The sequence below is a fragment of the Choloepus didactylus genome, chromosome 10, assembly GCF_015220235.1.
Source record: "Choloepus didactylus isolate mChoDid1 chromosome 10, mChoDid1.pri, whole genome shotgun sequence".
NCBI lineage: Eukaryota > Metazoa > Chordata > Mammalia > Pilosa > Megalonychidae > Choloepus > Choloepus didactylus.
In genome coordinates this window covers 8,160,718-8,180,362 of record NC_051316.1, presented here as the reverse complement: position 1 = coordinate 8,180,362, position 19,645 = coordinate 8,160,718, and the positions used below count along the sequence as shown (strand labels likewise).

At 37.9% G+C, this 19,645-nt stretch overlaps 1 protein-coding gene across 3 annotated transcripts in view; it reads right to left on the bottom strand.

Moving 5' to 3' along the window:
* Positions 1 to 19,645, bottom strand: part of LOC119505551 (zinc finger protein 596-like) — a 62,594-nt gene that overhangs the window by 746 nt on the left and 42,203 nt on the right. For 2 of the 3 annotated variants that reach the window (XM_037798378.1, XM_037798377.1), the window contains 2 exons: positions 19,379 to 19,461; positions 14,227 to 18,180 (listed from right to left, as the gene is read on the bottom strand). In XM_037798378.1, coding sequence (XP_037654306.1) covers positions 17,629 to 18,180; positions 19,379 to 19,461 — 635 coding nt within the window. In that variant the 3' untranslated portion in view covers positions 14,227 to 17,628. Of the gene's footprint in view, positions 1 to 14,226; positions 18,181 to 19,378; positions 19,462 to 19,645 lie in introns of those variants that run through there. The other variant, XM_037798379.1, reaches the window with a different exon arrangement.

The window sequence follows — 19,645 nt, the reverse complement described above, 5'->3', positions numbered from 1 at the left end:
ATACCTTTCAAAGTTTTCACTTTCTTCTCATAGAATTATAAAACTATACTGTAATATATATATATATATTAATTTTAATAGTGATCATGAATTATATTTATTAAAACCCAGGGCTATCAAGCAAATTAGTTTAAAGTTATCTTTGCTATTTCTTGATATTTCTTATACTCCATTAATTTCTTTTGTTTAATCCATGTACACAATCACCTGGTCCCCACATTTCCCTTATAGGTAAAGTGGATATCACAATAAATGACTGAGTCATTGAATGGATTCTCATATAGGAGAATTGCACGATCTTACAGTTTTAGGAAAAGGACTTCTTCCTTAAAGAAATTATGGTATAGCCAAAGGAAAATGGATAAAGAAGCAGAGACATAGTAATTGTTGAAAATATACATCTGAGAATGGGAAAACACACAAGCCCACCACCCCAAGGAGTGTATTGGAATCTTTAGTTACCTAGAGAATGTAATTTAATAGAGAACTTACTGAAAGAGTTGATTAAAGTTTCCAATTCATGGCTCAGATGGGCAAAAATTAGGAATATATTGTGGGAAACCACAACAAATATGAGTATACATTTAAAAATAAAAATCTTTAGTTACTAAAATTATTTGATGAATTTTGGTAGTGTATCAATTCTCTTCTTGAAACTGCATTTCAGCATTGTGGAATTGTGTTCAATATTAGAAACTATTACCACAAATGGAAGAAGAGACAGCCAGAAAAGACTTTGGCACATCTCTGGACACCCATGCTGTGGAAAATATCAAGGGTGTATCCTTATCTACATTTGCTTTTTCATGTTCTGGCACTTGTTCAACTAGGTGGGAATGTTGAAGGTCTGTGGCAAGCCCTGAGAGGTTTTTAAGTGCTATCTAAATCTTGATGTCATCACAGTGACATTTTCCTGGCCCACTGCCAGGAAATATGAATGTAGATCATACATTTACATTTCTGGATAATATTATTTATCCCCTATTTATTAATTCCCCTGTTAATGAACATATGTGAATATCACAGGTTTTATCTATTGTAAATAGTGCTGCTATGAACATTCTTATCCATATGTTTGGAGACCATATGGAAAAATTTCTGTTGGATGTGACCCTGAAGAATAGGTGCTAAGTCACAGGACATGACTATGTTTATCTTTAGTATAAACTTCCAAAACATTTCCAGAGGCATGACCCCAGTGCACACATTACAAACTTATATGAGAGTTCCAAATTAAGTCTAATTCTGTTACAAATGCAGTGTTTTTGTTGCTCAAGTTACCAGAAACATAGAAGAGTTTTAAAGGGAAACAATTTCCCAATGTTGTCATATATCATCTCAAAATAATTTTAAAAGCAATTGCTCAGAGTTGCAAGGAAACAAACACTGTCTCTCAGTTTCTATCACTATGAACTTACAATGGGTTCCTTCTTTCAAGGTTTCAGTGATTTATTGTGGATGTCCCTGACTGTGGATTTCCACATGGGAAGTGGAAAACACCCTTAGTGTTGTTGCTGCACTTCATCATGATTTCAATCATCTTAACAAAATGTGTTTCATTAAACATTAGTCCAACCTATTTGAATAGCAGCCATGCTAGGATCCCCCAATTGGGAGATGTACATCTTCTCATCCCTTAGCATAATAGCAGAGGCTGTGTGGGGCATGGAGGACAGGAAAACCCTGAAGAACAAACCGTTTCATCAACCCCACATCCCATGCACACTATTTCCCATTATGAAAAGTTAATACTTAAAGAACAATCAGGTTTTCTGAGCAGACACCCTGCATCCTTGTGGTATAATATATTTATCATTGAGAATCTGCAATCATCCCTGCTACCTAGCTTTGTGTCATGTGATGACAACAAGGATCAGATTTTTCTATCCCTGATATGTTTCAATACTTCCCACTGAAGGTAACACAAACATCTGAAGTGACAAAGCAGGACCTCAAACTCTAAAATTTCCTCTATGATACTTGGGTAAGACCTGGAGCTTTTTGAAGTTGAAGTGAATGATGCACAAATGTCTCCAAAACTGGCTTACTGTGGGCAACTCAGAAAGTGATGGACTTGCTTCTTATCCACTACTCAGTGGCCATCCTTAGTACCCACAGCCTTTTCACAGGATTATGAGCAAATTAGTGTTATCTACAGCAAAGAGAAGAAATTTCCCAGATTATAGTTTCTACTATGTAACAGATGAAGTCTGGGTGATAAACTGTGATCTCCATTTAGAAAATTAATATCAATTCTACATTAAAAATTCAAATTTTTCTCTTAGTCAATCAATCATTGAATACAAAATCACACAGCTCTTCTTTGGGAGAAAATTGAATCCAAGAGAAATACCCCAACAGACAAATTCATATTGTGTATTGTAATGTGACATTTTGCCTGCTCAGGTGGCTGAATTTCCCCATGGATTACCTTGAATTTTTAATGCCTTATATATGATGATAATAATGATGATGATGATAATGATGATGATGATTAACAAGTTTATTGAGAAACATTCACACACCATAAAACCCATGAAAAGTATATAATGAATGGCTCACAGTACTATTGCATAATTGTGCATTCATTACAAGAATGTCAGATTATTTTCATTATTCCCCCAAATTCCATAACACTTTTTTCCCTTATTGTTAACACTTAGCATTGGTATGGCATGTTTGTTACTGTTGATGATAGAATATTAAAATATTACTGTTTGTAAAAGTTTGCAATAGATGCATTTTCCCCCACATACCACTCTATTATTAACTCCCAATGATAGTGATGTACATTTGTTTTAGTTCATGAAAGAACATTTTTATATTTGTGCTATTAATCACAGTCATCATCAATGACAGGGATCACTGTATTATACAGTACCATGTTTTATCCCTTACTTTTCCTTCTAGTGGCATACATGACTCTAAACTTCCCCTTTCAATGACAATCACACACATAATTCAGTGCTGTTAATTACTCTTACCACAATAGGCTACCATCACCTCTATCCAATTCCAAACATTTCAATTCAAACTAGCTAAAAATTTTGCCCATATTATGCATCTGCTTCCCATTCTATAGCCTCATTTTCTCTCCTGGTAGCCTTTTATTTTCTGGATTTTAACTCTATGAGTTTACTTATTATAGTTACTTCATATTGGTGAGATCATACAATATTCATCCTTTTGTATCTGACTTATTTCACTCACCTTAATTTTGTCAAGGTTTATCCATGTTGCATGCTTCAGGGTCTACATTCCTTCTAACTGCAGAATAATATTAATAAGATATTTTTTATCCATCAGTTGATGGACACTTGGGTTGCTCTCTTGTTTTGGCAATTGTGAATAATTCCACTATGAACATCAATGTGCAAATGTCTGTTCACATACCTGCTTTCAGCTCTCTTACATTTTACAGTCCCAACAATAATGAATGTGTTCCTATTTTTTCACATCCTCTCCAACACTTGCAGTTTTCTGTTTGTTTAATGGTGGCCATTCTGGTTACTGTGAAATGATATCTCAATTTGGTTTTGATTAGCATTTTCCTAAAAGCTAGCAATGTTGGGCACTCTTCTATAGACAGAATAGGTTCTTCATGTGTTTCTAGAAAATTGTGCATTTCACCAAATTTGTTGAGTATTGTTGGCATCTAGTTGTTTATACTATCTTCTTAAGATCATTTTTATTTCTCTGGGTTTTGTGGTAATGATCCACTTTCATTTCTGATTTTAATCATTTGCATCATTTTTCTTTGTCAGACTAATAGTTTGTCAACTTTATTGATCTCAGAGATCAAACTTTTGGGGTTTTTTTTATTCTACTCATTGTTTTGTTTTCTCAATTTCCTTTATTCTGCTCTGTTATTTCTTTTTTCTACTTGTTTTGAGATTAGTTTTTCTTCTCTTTTTCTTGTTCTTCCAGTTCTGCAATTAGATCTTTGATTTTATTGATTTCTTCCTTTTTTTAGATGTTTAGAGCTGTAAGTATCCATCTGAGCACTGCCTTCATTCCATCTGATAAGTTTTGATATGTTTTGTTCTCATTTTCATATATCTTAAGATAATTACTAATTTTCTTGCAATTTCTTCTTTCCATTGACTGTTCAAATTTTGTTGCTTAATCTCCATATATTTGTGGATTTTCCCATTTTCCACCTCCTTAATTTCCAGCTTCATTCCATTGTGATTATAGAAATACATTGTATAATTTCAAATTTTTAAATTTATTGAGACTTGTTTCTTTGCCCAACACTTGTTCTATTCTGCAGAATGACCTATGGCCTCTTGAGAAGAATGAATATCCTGGTGTTTAGGGGTGTAATGAACTATAAATGTTATATCTGGTTCATTTAACATGTTATTCAATTCATCTCTTTCCTTATGATGCTCTCTCTAGATTTTCTATTGATGAGTGTGGTGTATTGAAGTCTCCAACATTATTAAAGAGACATGTATTTTTCCCTTCAGTTTTGCCAGTGTTTGTCTCTTACATTTTGGGACACCCTGGCTAGGTGCATAAATATTTATGATTGTTTTTACTTTTGGTGGATTGCCCCTTGTATTATTGTCTCATAACATTTTTCTACTTAAAATCTATTTTGTCCAATATTGTATAGCTACCCCAGCTATTTTTTGGTTACTATTTGCATGGAGTATCTTTTTCTAGCCTTTCCCTTTCAACTTATTTGTATCATTGGGTCCAAGATAAGTCTCTTATAGACAGCATATACATGGATCTTTTTTATCTGTTCTACAAAATGTGTCTTTTGATTGGAGAGTTTAATACATTGACATTCAATGTTCTTACAGTAAAGGCAGCACTTACTTCAACCATTTTATCATTTGGCTTTAATATGTCATATTTTATTTATGTCTCCCTTTTGATCCTCTCAGGTTCAGTTACTGAAAATCTTCATATCTACACTGTCTTCTGAGTCTCTATTCTGTCTTTTATATTCAGCTGATATAACTTCATTTAATATTTCTTGCAGGGTAGGGGTCTTGTTAATGAAATCTCTCATCTTCCATCTATCAGTGAATATTTTAAACTCTCCCTCATGTTTGAAGAACAGTTTTGCCAGACAAAGAATTTTGGGCTGCCAGGTTTTTGCTTTCAGTAGAGTAAATATATTATACAATTGCCCTCTTGCCTCCATGGCTTCTGAAGAGAAACTGGCACTTAACTTTATTGCCATCACAGTGTAGGTGATGAATTGCTTTTCTTTTGATGCTTTCAAAATTCTCCACTTATCTTTGACAGTTGATATTCTGAGAAATATGTCTCAGAGAAATTACACTGCATTTATTGGACTTGGATCTTTATGCCATTCAAAATAGTTGGGAATTTTTTTGCCATTACTTCCTTGAACATTCTTTCTGCCTCTTTTCCCTTCTTTTTTCCTTGTGGGACACCCATGACATGTATGTTTGTGAGCTCCATGTTATCATTCAACTTCCTGAGACCCTGCTCAGATTTTTCCATCCTTGTTACTATACATTCTTTTTTTAGTTTGATTTCAGATGTCTTGTCTTCTAAGATGCTATCATCTGCTACTGTTTGCCTTTAGCATATTTTTAATCTCATCTATTGTGCATTTCTATATCTTTCATTTGCATGCTTTCAATTTCTTCTTTATGATCACCAAGTGTCTTCTAAATATCTTTATGCACATTTTCCTTCTTCTCCTTGAATTGGTTTAGGAGATTTGTTTGAATATTTTTGAATTGTTCCAACGTCTGTATCTCTCAAACTTTTTAATTTTATCCTTTTGCTGACCACATTCTTGTTTCTTAGCATGGATTATAATTTTTTGCTTGCTAACTGGACATCTGATTATGTTCACAAGATTATGTTTTCCCTCTCTTGTCTAAGATATTTTTGTTGATAGGGTTCCTGTTAAAGCTCTTCTTTGACACTGGGTTTGTGTTTCTGACCCCAAACAGGGCCAGGGTTCCATGCAGAGGGTGCAGAACAGCTGCAATGGGACCTGGGAAGAGTAGAAAACAGCTTCCCAAGATGGCACATTGCCAGCCTGCCAAACAGATGGTACTCTGGCAATATACTCCTCATTGGCCATACAAAGCCAAGTTATTTTTAGCCCTCAGTCTATTCTGCTTCTGAGGCAGGTGGAAACAATAGCATTGCAGGCACCTGTCTGGAAAGGGTGAGAGACATAGAAACACAATTTTGCCAGACAACAGATGGACCACACTCTGCTGCATCCCTCTCTTCCCTGAAGGGAGGGCTTTCCAGGATCTCCCAGTCTGCAGCAGCCCACTAGGCAGGAACAGGGCCTATCAGTTGCTATTGGTCTCCAGGGTGATGGGTGGGCACCATGAGCCATGACTGACAGTCATTCACTGCAGTTTCTCCATCTGTGGAAACAATGGTACTGCAGGTACCATGTGTTGCTTCTCTGTAGAGGGCCAAGTCTTTGGGACATAGATGTCCAATTTTTCTGGGCAGCAGTTGGATCAGAACTGTGCCATGTCCCCCTGTTCCCAGGGGCAAGGGCCTTCCTGACTCCCAGTCCACAGCAGTATGCTGTGCAGGAACTGGGCTGACCAGAAGCTGCTAGACTCAAGGGCATGGGACAGGTGCCATCAGTTATTCTCTCTTCATCCAGCATGTTACACACCTGGTCTCTTGAGCCCCAGAACAGTTGCTGGGGACAGTTTCTCCCTGTCCTCCAGGCTTTTTTGGTGGAGTGAACTCTTCCACTCACTCCTTATTCTTTTAGAGATTTTTAGTGCAAATTTATGAGAGCACAATCAGTTGAAGTAACTTTCAGCTTGCATGATTCTGTATAATTGTCTCTGCCTGAAAACTTCTTTATATGCCTATACAGACTTCTCCATGTCAGTGGGGTCTGACCCCATTCTCCTCATGATAAGACTGAAAATGAGAACTAACTACTTGACACAAGATTAACTACTGACTTGCCTGAAGAAGCTCTTGATATTGCAAAGCACATTACCTGCTGCCAAAGATCTGATTCTTGGCATTCCTTTCCAAACACTGTGTTTGACAATCACTGTACTGCTCTGTTTGCAACTATATCTTTTTCTATGACTTAAATTTTCCTTCTTCCTATAAAATGACATCATTTTATAGCTTTTCATATGATGTAAATTCAATCAAGGCATGTCTTAGGATTGGTATGGAAGTAGAGTGGAACAAATTGAAAGTAACCCCTAATATTATGAATCCAAGATAACTTGAATGATATTCAGCATGACTTCATAGTGTCCTTAAAATAAAATAACAAATATTTTCTGTTAATTCTAATAATTGAATAAACTAAACTGCCAATACAAATTATGCAATCTGAGTTTTAGCATATATGAGTATTTCCTTCCACTACACTTTGTACTTCCTTAGTAGAGAGAGACTTGTGAATGATTAAGAAGGAAAACAGCAGAAGTATAAAATAAGGAGAGATTTGATGGCTAATTAGATGATTCATTTCATATACCTTTTAATTGAAATTTATGAATTTTCATGTTTCCTAAAACATGGAATGTGTTTTGACAGAAAGTAGCAGAGTAATATTCATGATGAAGATTTTTAGTGTTCTATAAAGTTGGATGTGAACAATGATATAGATATTGTTAGGATATATACCCCTCCCACAAATTTTCCATTTCATTACAATGGGAAAAGAATTTTTGAATTTGTGTTGAGAAACCTGGAGAAAGTTCATCCAGTTATCAGCCCCAGGGTTGGAGTGGATGGATTTCAGTTCCCTCCTGATGGGATGCACTGAGAAGACAACAGTCTGTTTTCCTTGGAATGCAGGCTTTAGTCTGTTCAGGAGGAGGCAGTGGGAAGATTCAGGTTGTAGTCATCTGAGCTTGCCAAATCTGCCAGGGACATGAGGGAATTCTCCAGAACAGTTCCAATTTGAAGGAGCATGGACTGAAATTTTTCCACTGTACAGACAATTGGCAAAATTTGAAAATGATTTGTGGATTGGATCATAATCTGGAAACTGTTGTTTCCTGATTTGGGTTTGTGTGATAAAATAGGGAAGGGTTCCTATTTTATGGAAACATACACTGGAGTATTTTGGGTTAAAGGGTAAATGTGGTGAAGCTATAACCATTGGGAATCTGAGGGAATCAGGAGTCTTTATATTGTTATTGAAATTTTTATATATAAGACTTATATGTTCTAAAATTATTTCAAAAAAAAATTTAAATTGCCATGTCAATACCATGCCATTAAGGGGGAACAAGATTAAACCCTACTATAGAGACTAAACTGTACATTAATCCATGTCAAAATTGTGAAACTACCACTCTCAGGTTTGAGTTTAATTAAAGAGGCAATGTAGGAATATTATACTGATGGCCAATATGTCTGGTATTATGAGTTTATGATGCTTTGGAAACAGCACTATGTTTGGATTCCATCTTTGCACATGAGCTCCTACTTCACCTGGGCACTGTGAAGAACTGACTGTCCTTTATCCAAGGTTGAATGTTGTGGAGAACAGCATATACTTGTGTAGCCACCTCCTCCAATCTAGCTGCATGATGTTCTATATTATCTGCTTCAGTTCTTTCTCCATGATTTCCAAAGTCTGCTCAGGTCTTGCTTCTGTTTTCTTTCACTACACTTTGAGTCTCATCTGTGCATGTGATATTCAGAGTTCAGGTAAGGAGAAGCTTGGACAGAGTCTAGTGACCCTTCACTTACTCTTCCCCACCAGGTTCTTATTGGAGGTTTTAGTCTTTATGACAGCAGAAGGCATTGACTTATCAACTGCCATGTACAAGCTGACAATGCACTTGCTGGTTATCAGATACATTTCCCTCTGTGTCAAGGAAACAGAACCTAGTGTGTGGTCTTGTGTTTGGAGCACCCTTCAGGATTGGCTTAGAAAAGGATGTGGGGTGGTCACAGGGTGAACTGGCCCTTCACCTAACCTATTTCAGATGAGAATTGTGAGAATGGGTATGGGGAGCCCTGAAACTCAGTTTCTCCCTGATGGGGTGTAAGGTCCTTAGGGAGAGGGCAGGGAAGGCAGGTGGATTGGGTTTGATGAGGTCAGAAAAACTGGGCCACACAAAGAACTTGAGGACAAATGCAGAGGGAAACATATCTAAGAAAATGGATAATGGAGAGGGGAGCAGCACAGATCAGAGGGAAGACCCCTGAGTACTCAGAAACCAAAAGGAGTCAGAGGGAGAAGAAGCCAGGGGAGGCAGTGAGAAGAGGGGCTGGTAATGCCTACCCTGGGGACTGGGAGCAATTGGAAGTCACATAGGAGAGGGAGTACTAGGGCAAGTATGGAGACCTGAAGGGTGGAAAAGGGCAGTAACATCCCCTGAGAGATGAGGCATTATGAAATGCAATGAGACCCATGCAGACCTTGACATAAACTTACATGTCCTGATGGGTTCCTAAGTTGAGGTCTTGGGAGGGTGAACATGGACTGGAGGAAAATAAAGAGTTGGGGTAAAATGAGGGGTGAAGCGTAGTGTGCATGGAGGCATGGGGAAGGGAAACAGGTTATAGCATTCCAGGAAGACGAGAGACCTAATAGTCTTAAGTGAGATGAGCCTGCTAGAGTGCATAACTTGGTTGAACTGATTTCTGGGGACCTGAGGCCAATTTGGGGAGGGAGAATAGGCAGAAGAGAACCCCCATGAGGAAAGAGGACTCTTGCCTTTGTTGCAAGGGAAGGGGTCCAGAGGTCTATGGTGGAGCTGGGAAAGATCAGTAGCTCAAGGGCAGATGAGTTGAATGAGGTGAGACTGGAAAATTGAGAATGCCTACAAAGATAAGGCAATTAATGTGGGGGTGGGGAGCTGACTGAGGTGAAGTGAATAGGGATCTAGAAGCACAGTCAAGGACATGGAGGAGGGAACATCCCACAGGGAGTGAACTGAGGTAGGGGAGGAGGTTCCTGGAACAGGAGCACGGATGGGGTGATGCTGCAGGACAGAAACTAAGGGAAGCAGGGTAAGCTTAGGGGATCTTGAGGGATGGATCTGAGGTGAGGGTTCCTTGAAGGGTAGAGGGACTGAGATGAACCTCATTGGGAAGGAGGGGCCAGTGAGAGAAACTAGGGGACAAAAAAAGTTACTTGGGATAAACTGAGGCAAGAGTTGAAGGGTGCAAGGACAGAGTGGAAGCAGGGTTATGAAGAAAGGCCATAGTTTGGGCAATTTCAGCACAAAATATCTGAGGTCAGCCATGTTCATGGATGTGAAGAGGCCAAGAGAGAAGCAGAGAGTGGAGCCTTGTCCAGGGAACATGAAGCAACTAAGTATAATTATAACATTCCAAAAGCATAGAAATCATTTTATTTCTCTTTGAACTTGTGAAGAGATATTTGTGGCATATTGCATATAAATAACCATGTAATATTTCTACTAATATTCCTTCATATTTATATTCCTATTAGATGAGGTTGAGGTTCATTTTTAACAAATCTGCCCAAAAATATTGCCACAGCTTTCATTGAGCTTTATTTTTTCCATAAAGATGTGATTTTTCCAATAATATTATGCCTCCCAAAAAAGCACTAAGAATTTAGTAAGCTACTTGTCATTAAGATTGCATATGAAGTAATCCATTATGAACTTTAACAGTTAAGTAGATCTAAGAGGTTATAAATATAAATATTTTAGCCAAAAATTTAGAAAGTAAACATCAATTGCAAAAGCTACAAATGTACACAATTTAAGCTCATTATTAGGCCTTAAGTTTAACTTTCAGAATGATTCAGATAATGAATCTATTTTTCACTTCAATATGACTGAATTTCAAAGAATACTCAGTTCTAAAAATAATATCTGTAAATGAAGGTTTTAATTGGGTGGGGAGTAGGCAGAGTAACAGTCCCCACAATATGTCTATGCCTGAGTCCCCAGCACCTGTGAGTATATTACTTTATATGGCAAAAGGAATTTCATAGATATGATTAAAAGTGCAGACTCTGAGATGGGGAGACATACCTGGGTAATCTGAATTTTCTGTGTGGGCCAAATTGAAGCACATAAGTTCTTAAAGCTTAGAACATTTTTCTGGATGAGAAATGAGACAAAAGAATGAGAAGAGATTTGAAGAGTGAAATGGACTTGACAAATTTAATGGCTTTGTACATGAAGGAAGGTGCCATAAGCCATGGCATATTGCTGATATTTAGTATTTAGGGATGGCTCTCAGCTGACATCCAGCAAGTAAACAGATGTCTCAGTCCAGCAATGAAAAGGAACTCAATTCTGCCAATAAACTGAATGAGCTTTAATATCAGGTAGATTATATAGTCTTCCATTTCTAAACAAATTTCTAATAGTAGCTAAATAATAAAAATTTATTTAAATTTCACTTCAAGTTTACAGGAATAAATATAAGCCTCAATGAGTTAATAGTTATAATTCATGTCTCTTTAAGAGAATCTGCATCTCAAAAATTCTCATTCTCTTTATCTAATCAAAATAAAAAAATCAATCAACAGAAATAGAGTGAACCTGTCACAAGTTCAGATTATATGGAAAGTAAAACAATGTGGAGACAGTCTTGAGGTCTGCCACCCTTTCACATGACTTACCAATACACCCTGTGCTTAGTAGATGTGCCATTCTGGATCCTGGCACAGGGTGATAATTATGGGCTCACTTCTTTCTCAGGAGTCACTGGAGATAAAAGACATTCCCTAGAAGATGGAGGCCTGCTAAACTTTTCTTTTCCCTTTGCCAAAGCATTGTGGAAACATTCACTGGAATCTGTTTGGACAAGTATGCACATTATTTTATAACACATGTACCAACCCTGTGATTACTTGTGTTCCTAATGGGAAAGGAACTAGGTCCCACACATACAGTATGTGGATCATCTCACTTCTTCAGCTGTGAAGCAGGGGTACTAGACATGGGAGACCAAATCTCACTAGTGAAACTGACATTGCTTTTTCTCTCCTGTTTGAAAGTAAATGTTGTTACTTCCAATACCTGTGAAAGTTGAGTGTTTTCTTGGTGACTCTATCACCTACATGGATGGTTTGCTATCTTTAATGAGGTGAGACTCCTTTCTTATACAAAATAGGCACCCTATCCCAACAGCTTGTGTGTCAACAAAGCACTCTATGGCATGGTGGAGGCATGAGGTTTCATCTGTTCAGTCATCCAAGAGAGGTGCCAGCACCCTGGGGAGTACTGGGCTGAGGTGCTGCCCTCCCTCTAGCCACACGAGTACAGTGAGATGCAATCTCAATATGAAGTGACAAAATGGTGTGGTGGATTGGGGCAGAGAGGCAGGAGTGGATCTGAGGAAGAACAGGGAACTTGTACCCTGGATGCTGGCCACCTGCACACTACCATACTACCTGCCAACCTCCATAGTGTTTCAAGGGTTTCAAATGATTCCCAATAGGATTTTGGGACCTGTGCAGTGAGCCCCACTGAATGACAGCTGGTTTTCAGGTCAAAAGTTAGACTTACTCAACACAGAACCACCCCAACGTTGCTTAATATGGAATTTCTGAAATTGGATATTTTTCCTGAATATGAAATGCATTCATTCAAAAACAGATATGGGCAAAAGACAAGGGAGTTTCACATGACTTATTAGTACACTTGTCTGATGATAGGGAATTGCAGACTAATATCTCCCAGGGAAGCTTACCTCTGACTCCCTGTTGCAATATATTTTTGCATGCAAGGAGTAGGACAAACAAGACAGAGAAAGAAACTCATGCCAGTTTAATCTGGGAATCTAGGACCATGATAGTGATATTTCAAACTGTGGGGGACTTCCCAAAAAGTAAAATCACCTAGAAGGCTATCCAGGAGGCCATAACTGCCCTCCTGGTAAAGGAAATACACTTGGCCGCCTTAACCTTTTCCTGGTTAGGACAAGAGGTAGTCATGCCTTGGATAGCATTAGAGGCATTAATGAAATGAGGGCCTGCCCAGGGTAAGACCCCTGTATCCTCCCTATTCTCCTCAGGAAGTAATGTGTGAAGTGGTAGAAAACACCCACCACAATGTCCTGCTTTGGGGTGGAAATGAACAGCATAGCATTACCTATTTTCACTGAGGTATCTCAGAAGGATAGAAGCCCACCAATGGAAGCCATGCCAGATGGGCCATAAACCAGAAAAAAACAACCAAAGAAACCCAAAAAGAACAATGTGCCTATAGTTACCAAATCTGGGGATAGGTAAAACAAAAAAGGAAAGGATCCTTGCAGAAAAACTGCCAATGTTTATGGGAAAGAAGATATTTCCTGTAAGTAAGAGATTAAGTTTCTATTAGAAGCCATAACAGAGAAGGAGGAAAAAGGCTCACAGACATGGAAATATTTAGAATTCTGCATTGGCCAAATGAGAAACAGATACAGCCCAGGAAAGAGGAACATATGGATTGCCAAGGCTTCCTTGTGTATGGACCAGGATGGTGAGGACAATTCAGACTGTGAACATGATGAATCAGTAGAATGCTCCTTATTGTCTGTAACCTGATCTTACTCCCTTTAAAAAGAATGTTTAGTGATCAAGGATTCTGGGTGTCCCCAGGGATCAGAAGTCCCCATTAAGGTGGATGGGGAAAGAGGGGACACAAATCCTCATGGGCCTGTTGAATACAGTTGCTCAAGTGGCATATATCCCAAGCCACTGCAGAGATATCAATACAGTGGATAACAAGGAATTCCTGCTATGGTATGGCTTGGTTCATGGAGGAAACTGCACAACTCAATAGAGATGAGTTTTGCAATGCAATTTTATTGAGACATATTCATATACCATATAGTCCACCCAAAGTATAAAATCAATGGCTCACAGTGTCATCTTGTGCATTCATCATCACAATCAATTTTAGAATATTTTCATTACTCCAAATGAAGAAACAAAAAAGAACACCCAAAACAATATCCCATAATCATATCCCCCTACTGTTATACATATATATTTGCCTTATATATGTCTTTATTTTATTATTCAACTGCCCATACACTGGATCTAGCAGCGTTGGTCACAATGTTTTCACACTCACATGATCACATGATAAAAATTATATAGCTATACGATCATCAAGAATCAAGTCAATGAATTAGTTCAACAGATTTAGATTCTTTCCTTCTAGCTATTCTAACACACTAGAAGATAAAAAGGAATATCTATATAATGCATAAAAATTATTTCCAGAATGACCTCTCAACTCTATTTGAAATCTCTTAACCACTGAAACTTTATTTCTTTTCCCCCTTTTGGTCAAGAAGGCATTCTCAATTCCACAATGCCAGGGCCAGGCTCATTCCAGGAAGTCATGTTGACAGGGAGACTTACACCCCTGGGAGTCATGCCCCACATAGGGGGGAGGATATTGAGATGAGTTTTGTCATAGACAAAAGACATTGTAGGCACATACTATGGGTAAGAGACAGTAATTGTCATGCATGATATGGCAGATGAAACCACTGTTGTAGCTGCGGAGAAACACCTGTGCAAAGTGTTCAGATATCCAAGGAGACACGAATCAGTTCTTGATATCTCATTTGCAGCACAAGTGACCCAAAAAAGGGCACATTTCCACCCAACAGAGTAGGGTTGAGAGGATACTAGAGTGGACAACTCAAATAACAGCTACAAAAATTCCATCAGGAAGAACTTACTGTGTTGTGACTCCACCTAAAGTTATTTCAGCACTAAATATTGCAGTGTAAGAAAAACAAGGCACTGGAACACATGACAGGAAATATTGGACTTTGAGGGAGTGGAGGAACAGGGAGCTCCCTATTTAGGCCACAAGTTCAAAATTCCAATCTCAATATACTTGTTCTATTTTCTCACTGGAATGCATTCACCATGGGTAGGCTGCAGTGTCATTACCAGAAAGGCACCCTGATTCTAAATTGGAGGTGATGCAGATGTCTCCCTCCAGAAAATTAGACACTCTGATTATTGGCATTCTGTAAATTGAACACTCCCTATGATTATAAAATAACATTCTTTTCCTTGTTTGGTGTGATCTCTGTGTTGTTGGCAAAAGCCTTTCTGCAACAAAATACTAATGTATAGAATGACACTGACAGGTTCTGAACTTGGGAATTTTCTGGCCAATGAAACCACAAGTCCCCATGACATGTTTTATGTTATTTAAATAGTTTTGTTTTTAATTTCTTACTAAATTATGAAAACATTAAGTATTTTAAAAGCAGAGTATTTACACATCATAAAACCCTATTGTCTGGTTCACTAAATCTGATGTTATGCAAAATAACAGAAATGGATTAGCATTTATAAGCAGGATTTATTAGTTTACAAGTTTAGAGTTTTAAGGCCATAAAAGTGTCCAAACTAAGGCACCAATAAGAGGATACCATCACTGAAGGAAGGCCTGGGAAATGAAACACTGGTCAGCTGGATAGGCATTTGGTTGCCGATCCTTTGCTCTGGGATTCTGGTTTCCAAGTGGATTTCTCTAAAATGTCTCTGGGCTTGTCTCTCTTATCGTCTCTCTCTCAGCTCCTGTGCATCCATACTTATTCTTTCAGGGCATTTCTAAGTGTGTGGGGGTCTTCTTAGCTTCTTCATGGCAAATCCTAGGCTTCATCTCTCAGCATCTCCAAAAGGCTTTCTGTCTGCATCTCGAAGTGACATCTGCACCTGCTTCTTAGGTCTCATAAGGAACCCAGTAAACTAACCAACACTCACCTTGAATGGGCAGTGTCACAACTCAGTGGAAAAATCCTAATCAAAAGTTCCCACCCACAAGTCTGCCCCAAGAATGCATCACAAACATGGCTTTTTATGGGGTGCATAAGAGACTCAAACCAGCACACGCTAGTTGTAAAGTGATTTTATTTATCAATGTTTGCCTTCATCCTTGCCATGAACATATAGATTATAACAGTAAGACAATAGTAAAGAATAATAACATTGTATTCTAGACTTTTGAGTTATCATTCCAAGTTACTTTCTGATTGATTCAAATCTTTGTGACTGGAACTGCATAAAAAGAAAACTAGAATATGGCAAACATTAGATTTTCAGCAACAATATTTGTTTCTTATATATATGCAAGAACTAATCAATGAATTAACCTCACTTCACAATACTTTTTACAATTTCAAAACTCAGTACACTCATTTCACTTCACACCCTGTACTGTTATCGTACATAACATCAACAGTAACTCTTGTTCAAAACCTTGAGTCTCTGCTGAATTTTGTGCTAATGGGCCACATAAAGTATTTCAGTTCCCACTATGAATTTTCTGATGTAAAATCAAGTTGCAGATGTTTCTAAATGGATTTCAGGATTTTTATTTCCTCTGCATATGAAAATTAATGCTAAAGGAATGGGTGATCACTGATTTTATGCCTGCATTCATGACACTGATAAGAGATTTATATAGTATGACTTCTCAATTGCCCTATAAGTGTGGGTGTACAAAGAATTTTGTGATTTTTCATGAACATCTCCAGCATGAAGTACCTGGAAATTTCTCAAGAAGCTCCTTCATCTGGTAAAGATTTGTCTATCAATAGGAGCAGAGGATGAAGACCCTCCAACTTTCATTAAATGTATAACATGAGTTCTCTCAAACTGTATATTATCAGACCTTCTTACTAAATTCTTTGCCACAAAGGTGACATTATATTGATTCTCTCCTGTATGAACTGGCTTACATTGATGTAGAAAGAATGATTTAAAGCTCTACCAGATTGATTACAAATGTTTCCTCAGTGTGTGAGTTGTCTGGTATGTTTGAAGGATAACTCAAGGGCTGAAATCCCTTCAATATTCAAATCATTTGTGGTATGAGTTCTCTCACGTAATCTAATAAGTAAACATTGGCTGAAGCCTTTCACATATACCATTCATAAGGTTTCACTCAATTCAAGTTCTCTCATGTTGTCTAAGTTTACAAAAATAAACTAAGTTTCCCAAGTAGATAATATTCTTATGGTAACTTTCCCCTCAATATTTTGTCATGTTTTCTAAAACCAGAAGAGTGGATGAAGGCTTTCAGACATTGATGAGATTAATAAAGTTTCTCTCCAGTGTCAGTTCTTTCATGTTGTCTCGGAGGAACATAGTGTGACAGGTTTCCCACACAAAAGACATTGATAGTGTTTCTCTCATGTGTGTGTGTTATGTACTCTAAGGCTGGAATAACAGGTGAAGACCTTCTCACATAGATGACATTTTCTCTCTGGTGAGTTCTCTCATGTCTTCTAAGGGAAGAACAGTGAGTGAAGACTTTTCCACATAGATGGCATTCATAGTCTCTCTGCAGTGTGAGTTCTCTCATGTCGTCTCAAGCTAGAGAAATGACTGAAGGCTTTCCCACATAGATGATATTCATAAGGTTTCTCTCCAGTGTGAGTTCTCTCATGTTGTCTCAGGTTACCATATTGAGTGAAGGCTTTCCCACATTGAAGACATCCATGTGGTTTCTCACCAGCATGAGTCCTCTCGTGTTCTCTAAGATAAGAAGAATGGGTGAAGACTTTCCCATATAGATGGCATTCATATGGTTTTTCTCCAGTGTGAGTTCTCTCATGTCATTTTAGGGAAGAGAGATAAGTAAAGGCTTTCCCACACAGAGGACAATCATGTTTCTCTTCAGTGTGAGTTCTCTCATGAGCTCTAAGGATGAAACATCAAGTGAAGGCTTTCCCACAGAAATGACATTCATAAGGTTTCTCTCCAGTGTGAGTTCTCTCATGAACTCTAAGGGAAAAACATCGAGTGAAGTCTTTCCCACATAGATGGCATTCATATGGTTTCTTTCCAATGTGAGTTCTCTCATGTTGTCTCAAGGTAGAGAAATGAGTTAAGGCTTTCTCAGGTAGGTGACATTCAGAAGGTTTCTCTCCAGTATGTGGTCTCTCATGTACTCTGATGCCAGAATTATGAGTAGAGGCTTTCTCACACAGATGATATTTACAGGGTTTCTCTCCAATGCGAGTTCCATTGTAATGTGTAAGAACAGAGCTTTCAAAAAAGGATTTACCAATTAGAAGACATTCATATGATTTACTTCTAGTGTGAAAATGCTTTTGTTGATTAAAAGATGACTGGTCATTGAGAGGTTTTCCAAATAGATTGCTGAAGTAGGTTTTCTTACCCTTGTGATTTAACACAGGTTGAGTAAAATCTTCTGGCAATTTGCTACACATAATTCCATTCTCTTGAGTATTAGAATTTGGCTTCTGGGAAGTAGATGAGAGACTATAAAAGGTTTGTTCATAAAAATCAATTCATATACATATGAATTCTAGAACAATCATCCAGTGCCAGTCTCCAATTAATAACTTTCCTATATTAGTTACATACCATGTTATTCTCCTGCATTGGCCTACCCCACCTCAATGGTTGCTAACATGACCACAGACATAGGGAACTGGTGGTTTGATGGGTTGAGCCCTCAACCGTAGGTTTTACCCTTGGGAAGACCGTTGCTGCAAAGGAGAGGCTAGGCCTCCCTATATTTGTGCCTAAGAGCCTCCTCCCGAATGCCTCTTTGTTGCTCAGATGTGGCCCTCTCTCTCTAGCTAAGCCAACTCGAAAGGTGAAATCACTGCCCTCCCCCCTACATGGGATCAGACACCCAGGAGAGTGAATCTCCCTGGCAACGTGGAATATGACTCCCAGGGAGGAATGTAGACCTGGCATCGTGGGATGGAGACCAAAAGGGGGATTTGAAAGGAAATGAAATAAGCTTCAGTAGCAGAGAGATTCCAAAAGGAGCTGAGAGGTCACTCTGGTGGGCACTCTTATGCACAATTTAGACAATCCTTTTTAGGTTCTAAAGAATCAGGGTAGCTGGTGGTGGATACCTGAAACTATCAAACTACAACCCAGAACCCATGAATCTCGAAGACAATTGTATAAAAATGTAGCTTATGAGGGGTGACAATGGGATTCAGAAAACCATAAGGATCACACTCCACTTTGTCTAGTCTATGGATGGATGAGTAGAAAAATTGGGGAAGGAAACAAACAAACAAACAGACAAAGGTACCCAGTGTTCTTTTTTACTTCAATTGCTCTTTTTCACTTTAATTATTATTCTCATTATTTTTGTGTGTGTGCTAATGAAGGTGTCAGGGATTGATTTAGGTGATGAATGTACAACTATGTAATGGTACTGTGAACAATCGAATGTATGATTTGTTTTGTATGACTGCGTGGTAAGTGAATATATCTCAATAAAATGAAGATAAAAAAAAAAAAACCCAGTTTATCCTTTTTCATTGAAATTAATTTTCCCTAAATTCTAACTATCACAGATATTTTCTGGTTTAGCACTTAAACCCACCAATAGTTAAGTGATTGCAGTGAATTACTAATTTATTCCACTTCCAGGTATTTATTTGGAAGACCAGGGCTCACCATCATGATGCTTACCAATGATATGATTGTAAATGTGTCTTTCCTGCAGATATGTTGCATGGAGAGCATTTCTTGTTTTTTAAAGCCACCTTCACTGCCTGAAACAATTGAAAAGAGAATTAAATGCTAGACTAGCATTAGGGAAATGAAAATGCTAAAAAGACCCACATGACCCTATAATTGTTTCAAATATATGACAGTTATCTTGGAAGGAACATCAAATTAAGTATTATTTTTGGTGGTAGGAAACTTCATGTGAAATTGACAATTAAAAGAGATGTT